This window comes from Scleropages formosus, chromosome 20, assembly GCF_900964775.1.
Source record: "Scleropages formosus chromosome 20, fSclFor1.1, whole genome shotgun sequence".
Classification (NCBI taxonomy): Eukaryota; Metazoa; Chordata; class Actinopteri; order Osteoglossiformes; family Osteoglossidae; genus Scleropages; species Scleropages formosus.
In genome coordinates this window covers 4,840,693-4,867,411 of record NC_041825.1, presented here as the reverse complement: position 1 = coordinate 4,867,411, position 26,719 = coordinate 4,840,693, and the positions used below count along the sequence as shown (strand labels likewise).

At 42.9% G+C, this 26,719-nt stretch overlaps 3 protein-coding genes across 4 annotated transcripts; 1 reads left to right on the top strand and 2 right to left on the bottom strand.

The window, feature by feature from the left end:
- The first annotated feature begins 361 nt into the window (after positions 1 to 361).
- Positions 362 to 9,501, top strand: dhrs7b (dehydrogenase/reductase (SDR family) member 7B). Its single transcript, XM_018734938.2, has 7 exons — positions 362 to 407; positions 4,107 to 4,282; positions 4,367 to 4,482; positions 5,649 to 5,859; positions 6,210 to 6,302; positions 6,910 to 7,062; positions 8,500 to 9,501. Exons 1-7 carry the CDS (start codon positions 388 to 390, stop codon positions 8,703 to 8,705), a joined length of 975 nt encoding a protein of 324 aa, XP_018590454.1. The 5' UTR covers positions 362 to 387; the 3' UTR covers positions 8,706 to 9,501.
- A 1,263-nt stretch (positions 9,502 to 10,764) lies between these two features.
- Positions 10,765 to 14,514, bottom strand: tmem11 (transmembrane protein 11). Of its 2 annotated transcripts, XM_018734911.2 has the most exons (3): positions 14,405 to 14,507; positions 13,584 to 13,665; positions 10,765 to 11,365 (listed from the first exon to the last, which is right to left on the bottom strand). In XM_018734911.2, the coding sequence occupies exons 2-3, from the start codon at positions 13,628 to 13,630 to the stop codon at positions 10,849 to 10,851; spliced, it is 564 nt and encodes a 187-aa protein (XP_018590427.1). In that variant the 5' UTR covers positions 13,631 to 13,665; positions 14,405 to 14,507; the 3' UTR covers positions 10,765 to 10,848. The 2 variants fall into 2 exon arrangements, with proteins under 2 accessions (XP_018590427.1, XP_018590428.1); XM_018734912.2 differs by lacking the exon at positions 13,584 to 13,665 and having other exon boundaries at positions 14,405 to 14,514.
- Positions 14,515 to 16,252: 1,738 nt separating this feature from the next.
- natd1 (protein NATD1) lies at positions 16,253 to 25,668 on the bottom strand. The gene is made up of 3 exons (XM_018734905.2): positions 25,420 to 25,668; positions 22,929 to 23,047; positions 16,253 to 18,889 (listed from the first exon to the last, which is right to left on the bottom strand). The coding sequence occupies exons 1-3, from the start codon at positions 25,514 to 25,516 to the stop codon at positions 18,773 to 18,775; spliced, it is 333 nt and encodes a 110-aa protein (XP_018590421.1). The 5' UTR covers positions 25,517 to 25,668; the 3' UTR covers positions 16,253 to 18,772.
- Between the last annotated feature and the right edge of the window lie 1,051 nt (positions 25,669 to 26,719).

Sequence of the window (26,719 nt, the reverse complement as noted above, 5' to 3'; positions counted from 1 at the left end):
TAGAAATTTAAACTGTACTTAATTTTTTTAAAGCAGTTTATTGCCAACATTTGGGCTGCTGCCAGTGTTACACTATTTCTGTTATCAGTGCTACACAAATGTAATATTAGTAGAGATGACCCTGCTCTGACGTTACTATCACCTGAAAACGTGTCTTTTACAGCAAAACAGTGTAAAACACTTAATGTGGACTGAGTCCCTTCGGTTCCCTAGTCTATCCAGTGACACCAGTAACCCGAAAACCGCTCGTTCGTTCATTTCACAGCAGCCAAAAGTGAGTTACGGATGTATTCCATACATTACGGCAATCGGTGGTGCGGAGCCTCTGCTGATTGGTCGAGGTGCGGTGCACGTTGAGCGTTGCACTTCCGGTCGTAGTAATACAATATGGTGCTGAGTCCTCTCAGGTAAGGGCTAAACTGACAGCAGAACCCCGAACGGTCATCGTATGACTGTCTTTCTTCTCTTCTAATTGACATTTTTACCATAGTAACCATACCGCATTATTTCCACCATCTGAAATGTGTATTCTCTGTCTGATCGCGGCACGAAAACACAAACAGTTATTGCACAATCATGACAGTTATTCATCATCGGTTGCAAATTGCACCATCATCATGTACTTGTATTTTGCGAAACCGCTTGTCATACCGCATTCATTTTCAAAACGTAATAATTTGGGTATATATTTAAACTAAAATTGGCAGGTTGTATGATTTGTAGCGTTAACCTATCCTTCTATAACGGATGTAAGCCGTAAAGCGGGGGTGGTTTGCCGCAAAACGAAGTCCTTCTCGTTATTTCTTGTTGTGTGGGGAATTGCAGGGCGTTCACGTTTTACACGTAAACAGAAGATCAGAAAACCTATAGAAAACCTTTTGTGCTGCAAGTTAGGATAACTGACAGTAGTAATTTCAAAGGTTCGCACTACGAGACTGAATGACGATTTCTCAGGCGCCCGAACCTGACGTACTACAAGTTTCGGTCGGTTCTTCGTTTGTACGACGCAAAAACTTGATTAAATAACGAAATACTAACCATTTTTTTTGCTTCTATGAGTTTTTTTTTTTCGCGGAGAACTTTGGCAGCATTTCGGTATCACCCAATCGACGAAAGACACGAGAAGTTTCTTCTGCTGTTTTGAACGTTTGAAGAGAAAATGGCGCCAAACCCAAAAGTGTTCTCTAAATTCTCGTTTTTCGCGACTCTTCTCACCCAGTGCAGCGGTTCTTAACCTGGGACCGTAGGTGGGCTTCAGGGGTGCGTCTTACACAGGCTTTAAATGACAATACAGGCAATAATACCCCGTTTACGAACGAGCTCCGTTCGTAACTAAGTCTGTCTTTAAGTCGAATTTGTACGTAAGTCGGAAGTTAGGTACGATTCGTGTGTAACGTAAGTTAGTCGAATGTTTGTCTTAGTATATAGTATATCCTGTACCTTTCTATGCATACAAATCATTAAACAAACCCTTCCAGATACACTAAAACATCTTTAATATAACAATACAGTAATAACAATAATAATACAATGTAATGATGATAATGAAAACAGTAATAGTAACAATAAATGTGACTATGTACAGTATTTACTGTATAATTGAGACAAAGATCATAGTTAATGTTATTACAGTATTTATAATAGAGAATATGTGTCTGTGTGTGGCCGGCCTTACGCCGAGTTGCCGGGTAGGCTCCGGTTCCCCGCAACCCCGTATGGGACAAGCAGTTCAGAAAATGTGTGTGTGTGTGTGTGTGTGTGTGTGTGTGTGGGTATAAAAAAACATTGAAGAAACTTTAATGTTCGTTTTTCCAGTGTCCGTTGGCATGTCACCTTTTTTCAATCATTTTATTATTTCCACTTTAGTTTCAGTTGTGATCATTTTCCTTTTCTTTGATGCATCGTCATCACTTGCATCACATTTATGCTTTGATGCTATGGTTAAGAGGGTCAAAGCAAAAAAAATTAAAGCCAATACAGTAACACAGGGGGGCACGGAGGCACAGGGGGTTTGGCCAGGGCCTGCTCTCCGGTGGGTCTGGGGTTCAAGTCCTGCTTGGGGTGCCTTGTGATGGACTGGCGTCCCGTCCTGGGCGTGTCCCCTCCCCCTCCAGCCTTCCCCCTATGTTGCCGGGTTAGGCTCTGGCTCGCTGCGACCCGCTTGGGACAAGAGGCTTCAGACAATGTGTGTGTGTGTGTGTGTGTGTGTGTGGAGTGTACATTAACACACACAAGACACTGTTAACAGGCAATGTGGTCCAACTGAAAAGAACAGTATTTGTCCTACCTTGGGCTCATGCACCCACGAACCGCTGTAGATGCGGACTGTTTTGGTGTGTGTCGCAAAGTAGTGCCTGTTTGTTATTACGAATCACTGCATGTAACTCGTATTTTTAATATTGGGGGGTGGTGGTGGTTCGTAACTACAGGTTGCACGCAAGTCAGGTGTTCGTAACCTGGGGACTGCCTGTAACATTGACTGACTAAACAAAAGTTAAAAATCAAATAACAGTATGTCTTCATGGTTACTCTGTGACATAATTCAGTTTTGATCCTAAAAGGTTTCAGTGAAATAAATTCAGTGCGATACATTCTCTATTTATGGACATTCCTCTAAAAGGGGCCCTTCTTTTCCATCACGTTTTTAAAGGGGTCCGTGGCCTGGAAAAGGTTAAGAGCCCTGGACCCACTGGATGAAGCTCCGTATTTGTCAGAAAAAGGAAAATGTTTTGCTTTACAGGGCAATATATGAGATTAAAATTAATGTGCTTTTATTACTTTTTCACATCTGGGCAGCATGGTGGCACAGCGAGTGGCACTGCTGTCTCATGGCGCCTGGGTGGTGCGAATGAATGTGGGTTTGATCCCGACTCAGTCTGTGTGGAGTTCGCATGTTCTCCCTGTGTGGGTTTGCTCCCACAGTTCAAAGACATGTTGTTCAGGTTTCCCCGTAGTGTGTGTGACAGAGAGAGTGTGTGTTCCACTGATGTATGGATGAGTGACCCATTGTAAGTAGTGTATCTAGCAGTGTAAGTTACCATGGTAAATAAGGTGTGGGCTGATAACACTACATAGAGTTCATTGGAAGTTGCTTGGGAGAAGAGTGTCTGCTAAATGAAGTAACATAAACATCTCTCTGTTATAAGGGCACGTTTTCTGTAATGTGAGGAAATGGGCAGTCATTTGCTCTTTCCACAACAGTGATTTTCCAGAAAGTGCGTTAAGTTGGGGGGTTAGGGTCAGGCAAAACTGGAGCGAGGATTTATTGAGCTTGAGGAGGAAAATAACACCTTTCTGTGACAAAGTGTCACCTTGAAACAGAATTTATATATTTGCAAACTACTAAGCCTTTGAATCTGTTAAAATGGGATCTTTCATTTGGCAGAAGAACAAAGGTACAGCTTTAATGATAATGGCACATGTATTAAGGGGTACTAAATTGATTCTCAGCAACTTAGTCAACTGAAATATATATTTTTAAAATCTCAGTTTCAACTTTTGTTAAAAAATTTAAGGGGACACCGTCCGGTTCTTGGTGGCGAGGAGTCTAATGTAGATGTAGATGTCATGGTTGTGAACTTGCTGAGAGTCGTTGCAGTGCGTTATTAAAATAAGACATGCCTGGCAGCATTCTGAATAAATCTTAAAACCATCACTGTCCACAAATGATGCAGTTCGAGACTAAGAGTTAAACCGCATCATAACTAAATTCCTTGGTCCAAATCCGTTTGTGCGCTGTGCAGATCCTGTTCCAGGAACTGCAGGACTAAGTGTTTATGAATAAAACATGCATACTTTCTTAGACATTAATACTGCCTCTCTTATCAAACCATGCGAATTGCTATGGATGAAATCAACATGACCAACAGGAGGTTGAATTAGTCAGAACCGTGTAAATACATCGTGCCTGGAATTTACAAAGGCAGGGTTGAGCAAGTCTGGAAACAAAGGTGGATAAAAGTTTGTACAGCGCCCGCAGTGGTTTTATCTCATGTTATCCCGAGTCATTAAGAGCTATAAATCTTGTCCTGCACTCCATGGGAACGAAATCAAGCTGGTCTAACCATAAGGTGTCTTTTCTCCCTGTGTGATAATTTTCTCTCCAGGAGGAGCATATCTAGGTACAGCACAATGGACCTGATGTTTGGCGGTGTGACCCCTCTGGTGCTGGGCGGCTTGGGAGTGCTGATGCTGTACCAGCTGCTGCGGAGGATGTGGAAGAGGGCCAGTGTTCGGGATGCAGTGGTGGTCATCACAGGCGCCAGCTCAGGCTTGGGGAAAGGTGATAGAATGCAGCCTTTCCCGCCCTTGCCATAGCGATTCACATTTGGAGAAATCGCACTCATTCGCTGGCTGTTCCTCACAGAGTGTGCCCGGGTGTTCCATGGCGCCGGCGCCAAGCTGATTCTGTGTGGTCGAAACCGGACGCTTCTGGAAGAGCTGGTCCAAGAGCTGAGCACAGTGGTGAACAGCAACCGCAAGGTACTTACTGTTCAGCGTGACGACGGCGGTTCTGGTAAATCAGTACGGCCATCGCCGAGACGCAGCCATGTGAGGTATGAGAATTTGGTGTGATGAAGAATTTCTTTTAATACCCCTACTTCGACATTCAAATTATTTGCATTTATAAGGGCCAAATTTGGATCTTACGCACGTCCAGACAGCTGAGAAGCACCAGACAATTACATTAACAATTACTGATTTAGCAGATGGCTTTTTCCAAAGCAGCATACAGTGATCAGTCACTCATTCAGCTGTCCTTAACCGCTTACTCTTGTCAGGGTCCCGGTGGTCCGGAGTTTGTCCCAGAATCAATGGATGCTGTCCTAGACCGGGTACACCCTGGATGGGGTGCCAGTGCATTGTGGATACAAAGATTACTATTTAGTGTTTAACTGACAGCTGTATCCAAGGTGATTTACAGTGGTTAGATATACCACACACACACACACACACACACACACACACACACACACACATACACGTGCGCGCGCCCGCGTATGAGCTACAAGCACAGGGGGACAAACAGTATTATGTTATCATAAATTGGTGTCATTTTTGGGGGTCGGGAACACAAAAACTTTTACCATTGAAACTAAGCGTCATCCCGTCTCGGAGTTACGAGAATTTGTATTACGAAAGGGTTTCTCGGGAATGCATTACCTTTGTGAGGTGGGCTAAGACAGTATTGTACGCTCCAGAAATCATGAAATAAACAGTTGACGTGCTGAGTGCAGAAAAGCAAATCTAATATCAAAAAATTTGAGGGATTGTTTCCTTTTGTCACTACATGTGTCAATCAAAGTGCCACTTCATACAGGTGATACTGTTAATGATATAAACATGGTGATGTATTGATGTGAGGATGGGCTTCAGTCTGCTCTGGGCAGGATGTAGTCACTGGGTGGTGCACATTCACCGTCTTATGATGATTCAGTGAAACCACGACTCATCGAGGTGATGCTTCCCCAGCAGCCGCTTTCAGAGACCACACCTGGTAAATTTCATTAGTGACTGTAGTCCAGAACCCCGAATAAGGTCTGGAGATTTATTTTGTCCGTAATTTTGCTCCCATTTCTTCTTTGATTTAGTTTTCCTTGGATTTGGTACCGATGATTGATTTATTTGTATGATCCTGTGTCCCGCAGACGTACACCCCCAACACCGTAATCTTCGACCTGTCAAAACTGGAGGCCGTCACCTGTGCAGCAGAGGAAATTTTAAAGTGCCATGGTCACGTGGATGTCCTCATCAACAACGCTGGAATCAGTTTCCGTGGTAACATCCTGAACACCCACGTCAGCGTCCACAAGGAGGTCATGGATATCAACTACTTTGGCCCAATAGCTCTGACTCAAGGTAATTGAGATTCTTGCAAATTAAATTTGATGCTGGATTTCACATTGGCACAGTAGGTAGGAAATGTTGGTAGAAAAACATTACAATAAAAAGCATTATTATTATTATTACTGATAATAACACTAATAATAATAAAAGTTTTTGTCATCCTTAGAGAACCCTATAGCTGACAAAGTCTAACACAAAGCTGGGTTATTGTCTCCTGTTCGTGCATTAATTAAATAATGTTTGGGTAGGAGTCAGATCCTTTACCCCCACCCCCCAAAGGCTCTACCCTCAGATCCAGTATCAAAATAACATATGATGCTGGCGTGTTTGGCCAGTTTGCGTGACTCGCTGCTTCTCCGCAGCCATTTTACCCTCCATGGTGCAGAGGCGGAGCGGACGGGTGGTGGTCATCAGCAGTATCCAGGGCAAAATCTCCATCCCTTTCCGGTCAGCTTGTGAGTATGCTAGTTGTGATACACGTGTCACAACGTAAACAATGTGGTCAAATAAATGTACCTTTAGTTGTGGCTTTTGACACGTATTTCAACAATAGTTGGCCATTCCTGCTTTTAAACATTTAAACAGAACCGTATCTGTATACATAATAAAAGAAGCTTTCATTCTGAGGTAAACATCTCCATTCACAAAAACAAATCAAAAACTAAACGTGATCATCTCCCAGTGTTCACAATGAACTTTAAATGAATAAAGGTAAATATAAGATATTGTTATCGATATGTTATTAAATGATGCTTCTGCCCAGGGTGAGATACAGTGTTTGATTTGTACAGTAAGCTACTTACCATGATTTACCCATTTACTGAGCAGGGTAATTTTTACAGTATCGATCCAGAGTACGCACCGTATTCAAGAGTACTGCAGCGGGAGCGGGGTTTCGCTCATGTCCAGCGATTGCAAGGCCATGGTGCAAATCACTGCAATGCTCTTCTCAGACTATCGAGTGCTACTGATAGTAACGCGTGCTCAACCACTGCTCTACACTGGGCATTTTGGGTTTGACGTGATGTGCCGTTTTACTCTTGCTCTCATTGCGATCAACAGATGCGGCTTCCAAACATGCTGCTCAGGCGTATTTTGACTGCCTGCGGGCTGAAATGGAGCAGTTCGGCATCGAGGTCTCCGTGGTGAGTCCAGGCTACATCAGGACGAACCTGTCTGTCAACGCTGTCACAGGAGATGGCTCCAAGTACGGCTGTAAGTGCGCTTCCTTTTGACACCCTGCATACAGTACTGTGCGAAAAAGGTTTTGGCACTTGGAGGGAAAAAGCTGTGAAGTGAGAATGCTTACAAAAATAATACTCTTAATTAACAAACTTCCCACCAAGCTTAGTAAGCATCCATTGTCAGCGACTGCTTGAACTGATCGGGGTCGCGGTGGGTCTGGGGTTCAAGTCTTGCTTGGGGTGCCTTGCGATGGACTGCCGTCCCGTCCTGGGTGTGTCCCCTCCCCCTCCAGCCTTACGCCCCGTGTTACCGGGTTAGGCTCCGGTTCGCCACAACCCGCTTGGGATAAGTGGTTTCAGAGTGTGTGTGTGTACTTTCTTTAACGACATACAAAACCTTTACTGTAATACTGTAACTTTTTGCAAAAGGAATGCTTGGAAATCTAAAATATGCTCTTTCCCATTGACACTACTGCAGAAGACATTAAATAACCGTCTAAAACAAATATTTTTGTGAAACACCTAAGTGCCAAAGACTTTTCCACAGTACTGTATTTACATCTATTGTTTTAATTTTAATTTGATGTTTTTACCAAAGGCAACTTACAGTGTTAAGATGCTTACGATGATTAAGCCCATTTGTACAGCTGTGTAAGTTTCACTGGAGAACTCGATGTAAATACCTTGTGAAGGGTGCTACAGCAGATGTGGGATTTGAACCTGGGTCCTTCACATCCAACAGGAACAGCTTTAGCCACTGTGCCACCTGTTGCTCCCCTCATGTTGAGCATTTGCAACCCTGGAACTGTTCTTATTAAGCGGTTACCATAATCTAAGGCAACTGAAACGGTACCTTTTTATTATGGAGCATTTCAGGTAAAGTACCTTGCTGAAGAGTTCAACAGCAGGATGAACACCTGGTTTAATAGTTCCCTGTCCTTAAGCACTGTGCACACTGCTGTTCGGTACGGTATGTAACGTGCGCTCCTTGCTTGTATCTCCGTTGCATCAGTGCGACACTGTGCTCCATGGAATGTAGATAAACAAAAAACAGGCCAGTATAAACACGAACGGTTTTTTTTGCACAGCCATGAAGCGGACCACACACAGTCCGTCCCGTCTGTCCAAATCCCAGAACAAAAACCGAAAGTGCTCGAATGAAACAGCGAAGACCGTCAGTCCAGTGCATCGATGCGTAAACTGAGTATAACAACCAATGATGTTACATTGCTGTCCTCATTTAAAACGTTAATTTTTCCCCCCTTTCAAAATCTTTACCAGATGTATACTTTTATCAAATTGGGTGGGGGGGGGGCTTCATTTGTGTCCAGATGTGCACAGCTGGTTTTTTCTCAACTGGAAAACTAAAGTTGAGTTAGTACACCTCAAAATATTCTCTATCTACATGCCCATTTCTCACCTGGTTTGCGCCCTGTGCTTTCTGCTTCCGACCCCGTGTGCATCCCAGTGCTGGACAAGAACACGGCAGAAGGCATGGACCCACGGGAGGTGGCGGACGCCGTGCTCAGAGTCGTGCAACGCAAGCAGAAAGATGTGCTGCTGGCCGGGCTCTTGCCCACGCTGGCCGTCTACGTTCGGACACTGTGCCCGGCGCTCTTCTTCAGGCTCATGGCTGCCCGGGCCAGGAAGGAGCAGAAGCCAAAAGACACCTGAGAAAGGGACGCCGCGTGCCGGTTGATGAGAATTCAGTAGTACTGTCTCAGCGTATCCTTTTCCAGACTTGTTTACACGGCAAACCTGAGGGCTGATGCTTTGCTTTAGGTTTTGTTGTTGCGTGCGTTTTCGCCTAATAAATGGTGACGAATATCCAGAAAACACCAAGCTTGAATGGAGACCTTTAAGATTTTAGAAAGCTATACCTAACATAAGACTGGAAAAAACAAAAATAAATGTACAATATGAAGAAAGGATTTAACAATTGAGTGACAATTTATCACTCAAAACTTAATATCCAAAAAAAAAAAAAAAAAGTAACCTGGAGTGAAAATGCATTACTGGAAAAATGGTCTCATTTGCAGCATCAAAAAGTTCAGTCAAGTTTTAATAATAAAACTCCCAAATGAAGTTTTACAAGTGTCATAACTCGGATTGATTAGTTTGCAGGGACACTGTATTTCCTGCATTTCTACTGTTGGAACATTAATGTGGGCCAAGATATTATATGAAAATCAAGAAGCAAATAAATGTTGGAAATTAAAAAGTTATGTGAGATTTTAAATCAGCTGTTTGGTAACCAAGAATGTGTCAGTTAAATTTAGTTATTCATGGGCTGTTCTTCTGTGGTCCAACAGTTTCTATTATTGATTGTTTTATAGGGCTAATGAAAAGTTCGTGCTGTGAGCACGTTACACTCAATGCCACCCTGACAGAAATGAGTGGTCACTTTGCCAATACTCTTAACGCGAGATCCACCGGATATCAGTATCAGCTCATGGACGGGAGTAAACCTTCCAAGTGTAAGTGCTTGCACTGAAACTTCCCCTGTGGTTTGTCAATAACAAATGTGGCTTTCTGTTGTAACACTTTAGATAAGTTCATATTCAGGAAATTGAATAAGGTTTACTCCATTTATCACATCAGCATCCAGTTTCTTGGGACATCTTCATATTAGAGTATATTGTTTAAATACACAAATATATGGCCCAGGAAATTGGAAGCAGCATGTTAGAGATGAACCAGTTGGGCTGCTGTTAAGGACTTTGATTTATAACCTGAAGGTTGCTGGACTGAATCCCATTCTCACTATCGCTGCAGTGCTTTGATCAGGGTACCGACCCTCAACTGCTCCGGTAACACTTTATCTGCACATTAATTCAAAAGAATGTTAAATTAGATTGGTCTTTTTCCAACACCTCGGGTATCGTAACAGCGGTTGGTCCAACACATCAATCTCAGAAGGCAAATATGGTGCAGTGTGGTAATTTAATAACTTCAAAGGAGAACAAAATGAACAGATTAAAAATTGATGTCTCATTATGTTCTCTAAGTAGCCATAAAAATTTAACTTTTAGAATTTAAATCTTTTATTTGCATTTGGAAGAGCCGGCACGCATTCGCCCACGACCGAGGTGAAACTGTCTTGAGGAAGTCTTCCATTCTACATATTCTTCCCAAAACTTCCGGTTGCCTGTGTCTTGCACTCGAGTACAGTGGTATAGAATTGGAAACAGAAATCTGTTCAATATGTAAGTAATTTTGAATAAACTGCTGCTCATTGTAGCCGTTTACTGACAACTCCTGAAACGGGACGAAAGACTTAATGGTCCACGTGGTATGTTTTGTACTCGAGACACTAACTCTACCCATAATCCAAGAGCTAAAGGCTCAGTGTAACCAAACACGTAGAACTCGTAGTAAGAAAATCAAATGAAATACAAAAAAGGGAGTGTTTCAAATATCCTAAAGTTTAATGAGGTGACCTTCTGACCTGTAATTAAAGGTACAAGAAAATGTCTAAAGAGGACAAAAAGTATCAGGCCATTTGTTAATACTTAAAACGTTTCTCAATTGTGTTCAACAGCGCTGTCACAACTTTTATAATATTGACTATCTCAGATCCCCTGTGGGGGGTAACGATGACTGGGGGTGTTATACACAGGCTTTATATAATTTCAGTCAGTGCACAAAACAGCTGAAGGAAAAACTGAAAATATAGCCAGTTTTAATCCATCGAACAACCGAACTGCTCGGATGTCAGTCTTTTTTTTGGGGGGGGGGGGAGGGGGGGGGGTCGTCATTCTTCTGGCCTTTCCTGCTTTACTCTTTTGCCGTAGCATTTTTAACTTAGAAAACTGAATCATAGAATGTAAAGTTCATAGATTTTCTTGATACAGTAGGCCAGAGCAGCCAGTGCTATTGTGTTATGGAGTCTCTTTCTGTGCGTGTCGTCCTTCCTGACCAGCACTACAGGGGTGGAGGAGGTGAGTGTGTGCAGAGGGAGGCGGGAGAGTTTTTGGCTGTCGTACTCCACTTGATACTTGCAGCAGGGGTCGAACTGCCAGGAGATGCCGTAGAGCGCTGCGCAGGCCACACTGAGGGCCCCCGCGGGCAGCGCCACGTAGCGCGAGTACTCCACCGGCAGCGAGAGAGGCGTTAGCAGGCAAGCAGCCCCGGACAGCACCGCCGTCTTATGCAGGCAGTTCCCCACGGTTACCCAGCGGGCCGTCTCATCGCCGATGCGCGTGGGCTCGATCACTATGTACTTGTACTGGGCCTCCAGCGCTTGCTCCAGCTCGTACTCAAACTGTTCCTGGCCATTCTCTCCGTTATAGATCTCATGCACAATGTAGCAGTCCGTCGAGGCCATCGCTCCCCTGTGCGGGAAGGGGTGGGGTGGGGGGAGAAAGAGAATTCCACTGTCAAGCAGACACAGTAAGGGACGGAAGAGAAAGAAAGATTATATAAATAAACCAAGAGAGAAAGTAAATAACTTTTGTAGTGGTGTCTTATCCAAAAAATGAGCGCAACCTGTTCACGCTGCTTTTGGTGATAGATGACGATGGCAAAAAAAAGGGGAGCCAACTGAACTCCAGTTTTTAAGTACACAAATTGCAAGGCCTATAATAACTAACTTGAGCCAGAAATGCGAGCTGCTCACTTGCCCTAAAGCTCTAAAAGTATCAACAGATGGGCGGAAGTAGTAATCCAGTGACCCTCTGGAGCCGCGTCAGAAGCCACCGACCTAAAATGCCGCCGCCATCCTCCCTCCTGCTGACTCCTACACCACCCCGTATTTTATTTATCAAGAACTGCTGGTCAGTGTTGCGTACGTTTCGGCGTCGGAGGAAACGCTCGGCTGCGGTTCGTGTCTCCAAAGTCAAGCTGACATTCCCTGATAAACAGCTGAGTCTCTGTTTAAGATGAGGATCAAGCTGTCAGTTAGTAAGTACAGTTTAGTTATGTCAATATGGAGGGAAACAAGTTTACATTTGACACACTTTTCTCCAAAGTGATTTACCATGTTAAATTACTTACAATTACTGAGCCATTTGTACAACTGCATAACTTTACTGGAGCGAGTTTAGGGCAAGTTCCTTGCTCAAGGGTACTACAGCCGGAGATGATAATCGAACCGTTGACCTTTGGATCCAAATGCAGTTGCTCTAACTACCGTCCAATTACATTTACCAAAAAGGTCTTCCACTGTACAGTCAACTTTACGCTGTCACTAAACCATGGTTCTTGTGGATGTGGGATTTGAACCTGTGACCTTTGGATCCACTACACTATCAGCTGCCCCCCAGTTACCAATAACCCTCTACAGTTAGTTGAGTCTACGCACAAGTGAAAAACACTTTTTTGCCCGAGATGTTGCATTTTAAGTCCCGATATAACGAGTTGCATCCTGAAGCGCTTTTCTGTCGAATCTACTGGCGATGAACGATTTGGGGGGGGGGACTGAGTATGTGATCAGAATCAGTGCGAGGGATTAATGTAAAATGTAATATTTATACTGATCCCCACTGGATAAACGAAGAGGGAACTCAAAGGGACCCGAAGTGATGAAACGCAGTAAAAGCTCAGACTGAGAACTCAGAACCACTCAGCTGAGGCAGTGGGACCTGGACTGAAGGAAACAATAACTGTGAACAGGAATGAAGTCCCAGCAAAACAACAGACACACACAGTGATGTTTTGTGTGGGCCGCAGGAAATCAGTGCTAAAAGTTGGGTTCAGAAGTGCTCGTCTCGTGCGAAACGTGGTAAAAACGGTGTGCGTTCGGTTCGCAGTCACTCAACTCAGTCAGTGTGTTTGAGACGGAATTCACAGCAACGGTCGCAAACACCTGAGGAGGATGCTCGTCTGCGAAGAGACAACGGACAGCCAGAGAGTCCCTGAAATGTATTTAAGATATAAATAAAAGTAAAAATTTTTTAAGAAAGGGAAAATAATGTCGCTGCAGCGCAGAACGGCTGCAAAACACGGCATAAACAAACAGCGCCGTTGAGGCGAAGCGACAGCATTTACAGCCCGGCGGGGAGTCGCGCGCCGCGCAGGGCCGGCGCGCGCGGTCTCACCGCCACTGAGGGCACGAGGACACGGCTCGAGTCGGAGCCCTTTAGTTTTTTCCCACCTGGCTGTGGTGCTCGGCCCACAAACTCCATTTTCCTGCGCTACAGCGGTAAGTCCCTCAGCCAGGCTCAGCAAAGTCAAACAAACATGTTTCCAACGCGGGCTCCAGCAGAAACAAACACTCGACAGTCGACTCGTCGCTCTGCGGAAGGAAACTGCTTTTTTTCCCCCATCATTAAAAAAAAAGAAAAAAAAAATTACCGTTGCGCGGTTATTTAGATATGCGACCCGACCGACGAGCGGGCATTTGTTTGATTTGAACGTTTGAAACGTTTCTTCAACACCGAACGATCTTGAAAACTTGCTCACAGAAAAACATTAAATACTCGAAAAGGAAATCGACTGACAGCCGAGCAATACTTTAAAAGCGCGTCGGTATGTTCCTTTACACTAAGAAAGCGAAAGAAGTGGTAACGACGACCGTGAAGTTTTCTTTAGCCGAAATAAAGTACCACTGACCTCTCCCTGTTGGCTGGGACACCGCGCCTCCTTCCGAACGCCGCCATCTTGGGAACTCAACGCGTCATTGTGGTCGCAAAAGCTGACGGTGCATTGTGGGTAGTGCAGTTAATAAGTTAACCGTTAAAACGCTTGGAAGTAAGAATTGAAACTACAACTACATGCGTGCATGTTGAGACATGAGTTGTTTCCTCTCCCGCAGCCTCATGGGAAATAATAATTGCAAATCGGCAACATTCCGGTGATGAAAGTTGTGGCCGATTTACTACATTTCCCATGTTTACATTTTCGCAGATATAGATTTCAGATATTCAGTCGTTGAAAAATACCCCGTGGAAAAAAAAACAGTGGAGTGCACACGCAGTATGAATTATTTGGGATAAAGACACGTTGTATTAAATACATCGTGTACCATGAGTGACGTTAGGCTGTTGTTAGAAGATCCATTCCACTCAAATCATGGCTGTGTATGGCAGACTGCTGACCGAACAGCCGTAGAAAACGATCTCCAAACAACAAAGCTGAGTTGGACTGATGTTTCAGATAAGCCTCTCTCTCTGTAGACAACATGAACATAGCATTTGCAACACCTTCAGCACACGGATGAATTTGCTTTCGATGCCATGTATTGAGTTGACACCTACTAGTTTACACTAAATCATAGAACTCAATTCGACACAAAAGGATATTATGTTTTTATTGTGGGATGTCAAAATGCATTTTCGGTCATTTAAACTAGCAGGCTGAGGCAAGGCACAGAGATCGCGCGCGCCCAAATCTTGCTGGATGTCAAAACAAGACGAGAGAAAAACTGCACTCACAGTGTGTCCCACAGAGGGCTAAATCATTTTGTAGCAGGTGGCGCGCGAAGGGTGCAGCTCCACAGTCCGGTCTTGGCACAGCGCGGCGGCGGCGGCGACGGCGGCTCGCTTCCGGCGGCCTCGCGGTGGCACTTCCTGTGGGCGCGAAATTGGCGGCTCCGTCCCGACCCAACGTTGTATGTCTTGTGCCATACAGAATATTTCATACACGTCACAGTCTTTTATTTTTCGTTCTTAGTTGAAATTAGAATAGTATTTTTTTTAAGATTAGGCCTACAGCAGCTTAGTTAAACGAAACCTATGTGATTATTATTACGAAAACAATCCAGAATTATTACTGTTATACATAATTAAAATAACAAATATGAAATAATTTAATAATTTAATTTTCTTTTTTTTAACCTGAAAATGTGGTAAAAGTAAATAATTGTCATCACCTCAACATGTTTGACATTCCACACAGCCTAGTTTCTTTGTTCTTTACATTATTCTTTGTTTTCCCCGTGACATAATTCACCTGTCAATTCTATAGATTTATGCACAGCTGTCCTTCATAATTAAGCAAAGTAAAATAAGGCTGCTGACACGTGCCACCTATGGCTTCAGCACCGAGACCGATCCCTGTGCGGCGACACTGCACACTGCCCTGCCAAAGCCTTTACCCTAGTTAAAGGTAAATGCTCACTGTTGCCATGACCTTTAATAGGTCATATATTATTTCATTTTTTTTTTTTTTAATTTTCCCTGCCTTGCATTGATTTTTCTACATTTTGACTTTTTCCTTATTGTAGGAAGTGCATATGAAGTCACATGGTTGTCCCTTGTAAAACAAAGGAAATATAAATAAATACAATGCAAAACCCAGTAAGTCAGACCTGCCACAGGATTATTGACAGATCACTACTGCACTTTGGCATATTCCTTATAGCAGTGCTCTTTAAATAGTCTTTACAGACTTCATAATAGACACTACTGGAAACTCTGCTGAAGGCTGTGGTAGAATTTCACTGTGTGGTTCTGCTCGCTTCATTCTACTGACAGGTCGGAATAAGAACAACAAAAACACAAGTTTTAAGTAAATGCATTTTAGTAATATATGGTTTACTAAGGTTGTGAATGCTACCCTCTTTATCATAAATAAATGTATTTCACAGGAATATTAACAATTTCCAGTTTGAAATTAAAATGTGAGCAAGACATTAATAAAACATAACTTGTAATTATTTTATTTGTACAGTACACTATGAACTACAGTAATACACAAGTTGTACAAATTACCTGACATTATACATCACATTAACAGCCATTCTGATGGTCTTGAAACCAAGCAATTACGTGTGACATATTTACTGTTAAGTGCAGTGGCATTTTTTTTTTTAACCAGATGTTACAGAACAAATGGTACACTTGAGTGCCTTTCAAACACTTTTCTCTGTACAGCAATGCTGTAAAGTGTCCTGATACAAAGTCTTAGCTCAGCAGTCATGATCTCAGGTTCAAATGAGTTACTTGGCAGAATAGTACAGCTCAAATTTTATTCTATTATGGCTGCTGTATGAATTAAACATAAAATGAATATGAATAATCTTTATAACATATGTCCCACTAAAAAGCATAACTCCAGACAGACCCAAGAGAAAATTTAAACTGGGACAGTCACTGGTGAGTTTTCCCTCATAACATTTTCATGTAAAAATTATATTTACATTTATTCATTTAGTAGATGCTTTTCTCCAAAGCAACATACATCTAATGGAAAATACAATGTGTGCATTACATTAGGAGAAAGAGACATAGCTGCAGATGTGTGACTCTTAAGTACAGTTTCCTTCACCATATGCACCGACGTTCATCACACAAGTATCTACATAAAACTTTACCAGAATATCACCGATTCCTAATCGCCTTGAACCTGAAGCCTGATTGCATCTCATACGTTAACTAAAGTATATCTCGTGTTTTTCGGAAACAGGCAACCAGTATGAAGCTACACAGATTTATTGAGCGGACAGCGTCCGCTTCATATTTTTGCTGAAGACACAATAGAAAACCCCAAACTCAGAGGGCTGCACAAGTGACAGTTCAACTTCTTAAATAATAGAAATTCAAGATCATTTCTGTTTTAAGATAATTTGCATAGCAACAACCATTATAAATCTCAGCACCGTTTAAGAAAGATGTTCATTATGTGAAAGCTGCAAGGAGCTAAAGCAGAAATGCACGATGTGATAGAGCACTTTACAAGTAGTTTAAATGGAGACCATATACTGAAGACACATGACTATGTGCGTAGAGCTCATAATGTTGCACAAAACAAACGACTGCAGTGTAGAAGTGGTCTAACTGCTCCTTTTCTGAAGGATATTGTTCTTCTCCATGGGCTTACTTAACCATTGCTGTTCACACGTGTATTTGTAGCCAGAGACGAGTTTGCTTTGAAGGTTTTATAAATAAGAAACAAGAACCGTTCGGTTCGGAGAACGGAGCCCTTTATCACAAGCCTAGAACGACCTCCAAATGTCAGCATCTAACGCCTGAGAATCGGCAGCAGGCACCGCGGTATTTGACAGTAATAAATATTACTCATTTAGTTTTCTGGAGAAGTCCTCTTTGATATCGCGGACAAGGTCATCAATGGGACAAGTAAGGAGTTGGCGGGCTGGGATCCATCAGAGAAACATGTCACTGCAGGTCGTTTTACAGATGGCCACGAAACCACGACACCCCCAAAACTGCACTGTGCGGCTCTGCTCACTTTGAGCTCGTGGTTTATTATTCCCTCCATCGCTGACCGACAGTGGAAAATTTTACCTACGGTCCACGGCCCCTTGCCAACTATGTGAGAGTCACGTTCAGCATTCAAAGGTTCAGAAAAGCTGCATTTCTAAACATGACAAAGAAGTGTGATTGGGGGGGCAGTCTGTAAGGTATTCTTTCACACAATCCAGCTGTCATCCCTACTTTGCTTCTTACACCATAGTACATACACCACATTTAGTCTATTACAAAAACAGACTTTAATATGTAAATTGCCATTTCAGACTCAAGGAGGTGCCCTGCTGTCCACCTGTTTACCACAAAACAAGGTTTATCAGCTGTAAAAGTGGGTACATTTGGTGATTTCTTTTGGAGGAAAAAAGGCATTGGCTACATATCCAAATATTAACTGCATGTGCAACTCACATGGGCGTAAAATACTTTTTATTAAAGCTATAAAAATGAAAACAGGAATCCAACTTCAGAAAAACATTTATTAGCACTGAAAATAAGTAAAGACTGTCTACATGGAGGACTTTCAGCTGTTTCAGTGTTGTTTCTATTCTAAGTATAATCCTTTTCCTGAGTGAGTTCAATTATGCAGAGACGTGTCCTGTATGAAGGGAAGTGACGGCGAGTCTTCGGCTGCGATTAACCGCCCAGCTGTGTCACCATAAAGGCCACAAACGCAGTAAAAGCATGGCCTTCTGAACATCTACAGACAGCACTCCCAAACACGCAACAGTTATTCAATTGCATGTATTCGCTCAGTGTGACGCAAAGGGTTAAAATCTGTCTTTGCGAAAGAAGCAACCCTGATTCATCTTTGTTATTTGATACAAGGCTTTCGAGTGTATTGTATCATCTACACATTTCTTAGGAACCCTTTACTGACAATCAGATACCGTCAGCAATTATAACTGTAACAGCAATGTAATCTCAGGTGAGCGCTTCACACATCACTTGTCTGCGTGTCCTCTCACTGCCACGGTGTCCCAGTCGTTTGCCCCCGTCACCGCATGTAAAATCTAACCGTCCACTCTCCCGATGAGGAAAAGGCACTTTGAACGGCATTTATTACTACAAGAAAACATCAGACAGGAGTTCCACTTGAGCACAAACATATCCCTTCCCTTCCCCTTAAGGAGAAAAGACAAAGAGCCAAAAAGTGGGCCTCGGAACATGAGATGTGTATGCGACAGGGTGCCCTGCTGGCGTCGGGGGCGGGCCTTGGGAGCGCAGCCGAACGCCGCATTCTGAAGCTGTCCTTTAGATCTTTGGAGTATGACTAAGTATGTTAATGAAACATTTCTCCCTGTGGACGTGTAAACTTTGCTCCGCTGCAGCGTGTGCCAGTACTGCATTGTTGGTCAACAGCACAGCCATCTGAATGAAGGCAGAATGCATTCCTTAACCTTGGCTCTCCAGTGCGTGTCAAGGCAAGACAGGCAAGTGAATGAAGGCCTGGGACTTTGGGTACGTGGGTGAAGTAAACCTGCCATTTCTCACCCTACTGCTCTGACCACTCTTCCCAAAACCCACCAGGTTTCAGTGTTATCCAGCCCACTCGAAAAGGCCCCCATGGTCTCTTTTCTGCCCTCTTGGTGAAGATCAGTGAAGGATGCACTCCAGGTACTGAGGCTCAGGGTTCTCCTTGACATACTTCTGGATGTACCAGCAGGTAAGGTGGGCCTTCAGGCCCTCTTCCACAACAAAATCCATGGCTGCCTGAAATCCAAAAGGAAACACTGTTCAGCACAGAATGTCAGTCCAGCAGAGAGATGAACACACTAATATCTGGCTCTTCCTCAAGCTGCTGCTAACAAGTTTAAACACACAAAATGACTTTGGAACTGAAATATTTCAATCAAAATGTATTCCTGAGCAACTTACATTAAGCAGTTTTTATTCTGTGCATGCTCAGCACACTGCAAAACTAACTGACATCATTACTCAAAGTCGGCATCAGTTGCCATATTTTTTTTATATCACTAATGAACCTTTCATGGTCTCTTATCTAACATCTACATGTGACATTTTCTGTTCCTGCAATAGTTTGTTCAGTTACTAAACCGAAACCGAGGGAAGAAAAAAAAAATTAAATAATTAAACATCAGTGATTTCCACTGCCAGGTAACAGGAACCATGATGAAACATGAATAGCGTGAGCCGCTTTGACTGTATTCTAAATTCTGTCCTCTGAAGTGACACTTCTTCACAGAAGAAAAACAACTTGCTGGTCACGATTGGTGGGTCATGAAGGGCATAGACAGTTGAGAGGAAAAAAAAATTGCAAAACCTTTGGAATAACCTGGATTTCTGCATGAACAGCTCTAAAATGCCATCTCACAATCAGCCCTAAAAATAAAAAAATTTTTTTAAAAATACTAAAAAAAAAAAAAAAAAAAAAAAAAACATTTTCTTAAACAAATGGTTTAAAAAAAATTACGGTTATTCATGGGGGACAAAGTATGTGAATTATTTTAAATTTTACATTCATTTATCTGACACTTTTCTCTAAAGTGACTTGAAATATATTATAAATAAATTATAATAAATAAATATAATATAATATATAAATAATAATAATAATAATAATAAAATAATAATAATAAAAATATTATTAAAATAATATTATAAAAATATTATAATAATAATAATATATAATAAATAATAAATAAATAATATTATAAAAATAATAATAATATAATAAATAAATAAATAAATAAATTATATTTATATTTATAACTATTTATCACATTTCTCTTACACTCCCTTGCATTTGTATCTAGCGACTATTTTTGTACTATTTTTGTATATTGGGTACTTTATATTCTTTATATTTTTTAAAAATTTTTTATCCCTTGCTCACATACTCTATCTTCTCATCTGTGTCTTGTCACTGTCATTCTGTCTGTGCTGTGGTAGTTCCTGTCACCAAGACAAATTCCTTGTATGTGCGAACATACTTGGCAATAAAGCTCGTTCTGATTCTGATTCTGATTCTGATTCTGAAACATTAAGCTACTTTCACTTAATTATAAAGCTGGGTAATTTTACTGGAGCCGTTTAGGGTAAGTACCTTCCTCAAGGGTTACTGCAGCTGGAATCGAACCTGCGACCTTTGGATCCAAAGGCAGCAGGTCTAAATTCTACGCAACCAGCTGTCCCACTATAAATACATCTATACATTTAGTAATGGCTGGAACCTCCATAACCCACTGTTTACTTGTAGATCCTGAGATGAATATATATATGTGTTAATAATAGTACTATCATTTATAAGCATATATTCTTGTATTGGCTACAGTGGACCCGAAAAAAACTGACCAGCTTAAAACCTCACTGAAAGAATAAGATGTTTTTTTCTGCCACCACACAACTCTAGGTCACCATCATCATCACATGCTCACACACACACTAAAGACCACACAGGGGGAAGAGTCCTTCCTCACTGTGCCAAATGGGAACCACAAAGATTCTCTCAAAACCAGCAACAAGCGATGCAACACGTCGCAGGGTGTCTCCTCCAGGAGGGACATTATGGATGATTGTTTCCGTTCCAGCTGAGCCTTTGATGAATTAGGCCACGCCGAGCTGCCGATGAATCGCATTCCTCACGCCATGTTAAACCAAGCTCATTTGTCAAGGAACTGCTGTCGTGTATTATTCATTCTTCATGAATCATCAAAGATCACTTGTATGCTGCAGGCCCGCAGTGGTCCACAGCCCATGCTGGAAAAACTGGGCACAAGGCAGGGTACGCCATGGACGGGATGACAGTCCATCAAAGGCATATCATTTTACAGTTGTTTCTATACCAAATCTGTGCTCGCTGAATAATAGCCAGAGTGGTGAAATATAGACATTTCAAAATTGTTTTCAATGTGAAATTTAATATAGCAGTTGTAATTGTTTCATAATAGTTACGTAATCGCTTTGTTCTTGTTCAAAACCAATTTTTTTTGTTTATCCCAATTGATCAAGACCACAGAAAGGGAATATTTTCATATATTAATGTAGAAGTACATCTAGCAGGGCGGCATGGTGGCAATTCCAGTTCAGTATGGAGTTTGAATGTTCTTCCTGTGTTTGTGTGGGTTTCCTCCTGGTAGCCTAGGTTTCTCCCACAGTCATGTATCAAAAATGTGTGTTTCAGGTGTACTGGTCACTCCAAGCTATCCTTTGTTTTTGTGTGTGTGTGTGTGTGTGAGTGAGAGAGAGAGAGAATCCCCATCCTTGGTGTACCCTCCTGGCCTTGTGCCCACAGATTCCAGGATAGGCTCTGGACCACCATAACCCTTCTACAGACAAACAGTTAGCAAAAGGGAGTGTGTATGTACATCTAGCAGCTCTTAAAGAATCAATAGCTTACAAATATTCATACTTTGGTTCTTCAACTTGTAAATACAATCAGAACCAGACGTCTGTTCGTAAACCATTTTGTATGTAACTCCCAAGGCCTTTTAACCACTATCCCTCAATATATTCGCAAGCTATGTTCTATAAAACCTTAAATATAGCTATTACAAAAAAATACTTTCTTTGCAATACTTTTACAAACTTGGAGCTACATTAAAATTAAAATGAAATGATGGAAAATAAAGTGTTTCCAGAAAATATTATTCCATGGTAACTGTGCAATTTATCCAACAAACTTGGAAAAGTCACCAACCCTTTATGAGTCAGAAACAGTCTCAAATATCATACTGGCAATGTAATCAAACAGGTTGAATAAGTCTACTCCCACACTATTATTCTGCATGTTTACAGGTTGCATTTGGTCAACTACATGGAGACAATTTAGAAAATAGTTAAATGATACATTTAAAAATAAATTGGAAAATGCCACCATCTTCAAAGCTTTGTAACTGAACTATTCATAACACGAGGCAGACTATAGGTGGTGGCTAATTTCAAGTCTCATTAAACATTTCTTGGGTGGGAAGAGTAGCCCCCAGGATTAGGCCTGAGAAATACTGCTCTAGAAGAAGGTGCTCAAGGAAAGCAATTTCTGTGTTTACAAAATGTGCAAAAGTTGCTAGGAAAACACAGGAGTGCGGCGCATGTTTGTTTCCGTTTACATTAGCTTTTGTCCTTCTGGAAGTTTGGTTTGTGGGGAAACAGTGGAGATATTGAAAGAGACAAAACATTCACGAGAAAAAAAAAAAAAGATTACTGCATTTCTTACCTGAGGTGCCTTCTGCGGTTGCAATTAAGTATGTGTTTACTGTACTGTATTTAACTTTTTTCCACTAGTGTTTTGCCACCCAGTTTTACAAACATATAATTTTACATGAGTTCTTAAAGCTTAATTACTATATTAACCGATAAAAACATTTTATGTTGTCATTAACTGAGTGTAATGGTAAAAGTACACAGACTACTGTATCCAAAAGAAAAGAAGTTAATAATGTATGTATGGAGGCAGCTGGTGGTGTAGTGGTTAGAGCTGCTGCCTTTAGACCCAAAGGTGACAGGTTTGAAACTCAACTCCAGCTGTAGTAACCCTCAGCAAGGTACTTACCCGAAATTGCTCCAGTAAAATCACCCGGCTATAGATGGGTAAATAAGTGAAAATATCTTAACGTTGTAAGTCACTTTGGAGAAAAGTGTCAGATAAATGAATGAATGTACTGGTGCAACATTTTAATTTGCAGGCAACTCAGCGGCACAAGAACAGCATAATCAGTGTAAAGGGTGTGTGTGCTTCAGCAGACGGTGCCGAAACACAGTACATCTCCCTTGCTAAGCTGTTCCAGCGTACCTTTGCCAAGTGCTTCGCGATGCCTCGCCCTCTGTAGGCATCTGGGACTTCAGTGTGCTGCAGGTCCACGGTCCTCTTCCCAACGTACTCGTACAGCAGGACGGCTCGGTCGTGAGAGCCTGGGGGACAGACGCGGCACACATCACCTTCAGCTCCGTATGCTTTCTAGCGGAGGGAAAAAATTAGGCAAGCCCAAACACCACACAGGGTGGAACGATACCATGGTACGCACTGTATACCGTGACCATTTTTGCATAACAGAACCACTGCTGCTATGTATCGTAGTTTTCCGTAACTTCCTCCTGTACCTCTTTCTATATATAATCATAATTGTCCAAAGGTCTAATGTCAACACAAGTCCAAACAAGTAATTAAAACAAATGATGGATGTCCTGCTCATAAATGTAGCTGCCTTTTTACAGCAGCATACCTGGGGAGGGGAACAAAAAAAGAAAAACAGCACTGCAGAATGTTGTTCATATTTCAAAGTTTGCTGTGTGTTACTATGTTGGGTGGCATGATGGCATAGCAAGTAGAGCTGCTGTCTCTCAGCGCCTGGGTGGTGTAAAAGAACGTGGGTTCGATCCTCGCTCAGTCTGCGTGGGTTTCCTCCAAGTGCTCCGGTTTCCTCCCACAGTCCAAAGAGATGCTGTTCCAAGTTCCCCCATAGTATGTGAGTGACAGAGAGCATGTGTGTGTTCCACTGATGAATGGATGAGTGACCCATTGTATGTAGTGTATCTAGTAGTGTAAGTCGCTGTGGTGAATAAGGTGTGTGGGCTGGTAACACTACATAGTATCCATTGCAGATGCTTTTCTCCAAGGTGACTTACTAAGTGAATAAATTATTGCTTTTTCTCTGCAGTCCTCTTTACTGGTCAGGAATATTCTATCAAAAACTAAATAAACGTACAGCACTACACAGACCAGAGTTTTAGTTGTACACTGAAGGTGGTTTAGTTGCATGGTTGTTTAATAAAGAGTAAAAGAAATGTTGATGTTAAAGAGAACATGCTGCAATACCTCATATACGGTAAAAACACAGTAACTAAAAATATGCATGTGTCACGTAATGGCTGACATAAGTAGAGTCATAGGTTCGAATCTGGCTCAGTCTGTGCAGTTAGCATGTTCTACATGTGTTTGCATAGGGTGTGTGTTTCAGGGGGGACTCGAAATTGCCCTTAGTGTGTGTACATGTGAATGAGTGTGTGTGAGAGAGAGAGAGAGAGATTGCCTTTCAGTGGACGAGGACCCTGTCGAGGTTGTATACCCTAACTAGACCACTCTGTGCTTCCAGGATAGGCTCCAGACCACCATGACCCTGCACTGGATAAATGATTATTAATCATGGATCATTTAATAAAAATTCACAAATGTGCACTTTTCACAGCTGGGTCAAATAAAGTGACATTTATTTATTTAGCCATCGTCCGAAGCAACTTCAAATGAACTCTATGTAGTGTTATCAGCCCACACACCTTATTCGCCGCAGTGACTTACACTGCTAGACACACCACTTACACTGGGTCACTCATCCATACATCAGTGGAACACACACTCTCTGTCACAAGCAAGTGACACCAGAGGAAGGGAAGCAATACAGGTACAGAAACACACACACTCCACCTGAAAAAACTAAAAAGAAAAAGCCACTGTCGGCTAAATTGATTGAAATTAGTTATCTAAACAGAAAATTTCACCTGCTCCTCATGACGGGATGCAATACAAAGCTCCCGGTGAGGGACGGGCGGGAGAGGCAGGCTTTCGTAGAAAGTTCTGGAACTTTGAGGACGAGGCCCACCCGTAAGTACGAGACCACGGTTTCCCTTATTCTTGCCTTTACATCACCTCTTTAGGCAGAAGCGAAGACCAAGTGGCTCACAGGTGCTCCCAATCAGAGGGTAGAGGAAATACCTCAATGGATGGTGCAGCAGCAGCGGCAGCGGGACAGGAACTCGCAACCTTCAGGTACCGGCTCTGAGTTCCAGAGCACAGTTCGGCAGCCTTATATCTCATACTAACGGTCACCTGTGTTCAAAGTGAGTCTGAGGGTCCCTGTCCTTTGGCATTTATGGACATTTTTAATGGGGAGGGGGAAGGATGCACAGCAAAAACAGACATAATGATGTCATCATTGATGAGTCGAGTCCCTGAGCGACCAGGAAGTGGGGAAACACTCAGCAAGAGTACGCTCAGCCGGGACTAAATAAAACTTCTTGTGCCTCAAGGAAGACAAGGGAAGGGTCCGAGGGAAATGTTTAGGAAGTATTTGCACTTTTTAAGCCGGTTTTTGCTGTTACTGTACTTAGCTGTTGTTGCGCGTGGGGCGTAAGCAACGCAACGGCTGTTCTCTGACTCTTCGTGGTGGAAAGTGACGTGAGGAGAAACAAGTGAAGAAGTGAGGCATTAACGCAGGTCTCTCTCTCTCTCTCTCACACACACACACACACACACAGGACTGGCTGGCTCCTCCCGGGGCGCTTTTTACCGTTGAGTCTCACGGTGAACTGCCGCCGCTTCCTGTCGTGCTCCACTCGTATCGCCGTGCCTGGGTCGGGGACGCTCATGTGCGACGCCTGAGCCATGTTATTTGCGCTCCTCTCCGCTCAGTGAGACTCTCAATAAGACTCTCGCTGGGTCTCTCCGCGACTCCCGCTCCGCGCCGCACTCATGGTCTCTCGTTCTGGCCACAGAAACTTGGCACGCGGCGGCCCTGCGAGACCAGCTGTGCGGCCACGTGACCGCGCCTGGCCAATCGCGGCGCCGCTTACATGTTATCACCCCTCAGGTTACCTTCCACTTTTGGGGGCTTTAAACTTTTTTTTCTTTGCTATAAATCGTAATAATGTATTGCACCAGAAATACGAGCGACTTAAAACACAATATTAATCAGTGGTGCTTCTGAGAATGGTTCCAAAACTAGTTCTGGAAGGCATTTTTCTTCTACGTGCAGTAGCGGTCCGTGACCACAGGAGGCAGTGCGGATGACGAAAACTCTTAAAGGGGAACTCGTCAAAAAATAACAGGATCCTTCCTGCCGAAGTGTTTAAAATAACAGTGCTTGAGAGGAATTAAACGTTTTCAATGGTCCTATTCTCCTTATAAGTGCGAGAGTGATTATTTTGCTTTTATTTCTAGGGACTTCTTTGTCTGTCTAGTGCTTGCCTTCGGGTGCAATTTTGCCGCCATTTTTACCGCCACATTACTGCTGTTCTCCGACGCACAGCTACAGCTAACATGGAACATTAATATCCACCTCCCCGTGTCCCTCGTCTGCCCTAAGGGCCTTCACGTATTTCTACCTGACATTAAAGTCCTTCCAGTGCAACGGACCATTTCCTCCCAGGAGAAGCGGTTCCGTTTGGCCCCGGGGTGCTTTTGCGACAACGCCTTCATACGCCTTTCATTTCACGTGCCACAAAGTTAAAAACCCGTAGACTCAAAAAGTCGATCAAATGCGAGATGTCAAGCGGACACCTGTAGCCAAGCTGTTATTCGGTAACTGCGAGGCCTTCGGTTGCGTCCTGAGGATGCAGGACGTCGCTGCCGCTGTGCTGCTGCGAAAAGCGCCGACGTAAATGCCGAGAGAGCAGATATAATTTGTGCCGGAGCACTTATAGTTTATCGGAGTCCTGCTCGGCTGAGGCGAGTACAGACATGTCCGTCTGTGCGGCGCACACGAGTCTCGCCGTGCGTACGGTAGCTAGGCTGTCGGGCCTGTCGGGTTCACGCCCTCGGAGAAAAAGTACGCACTCTGGACTGGCCTCGGTCCAATATCGTATATAATT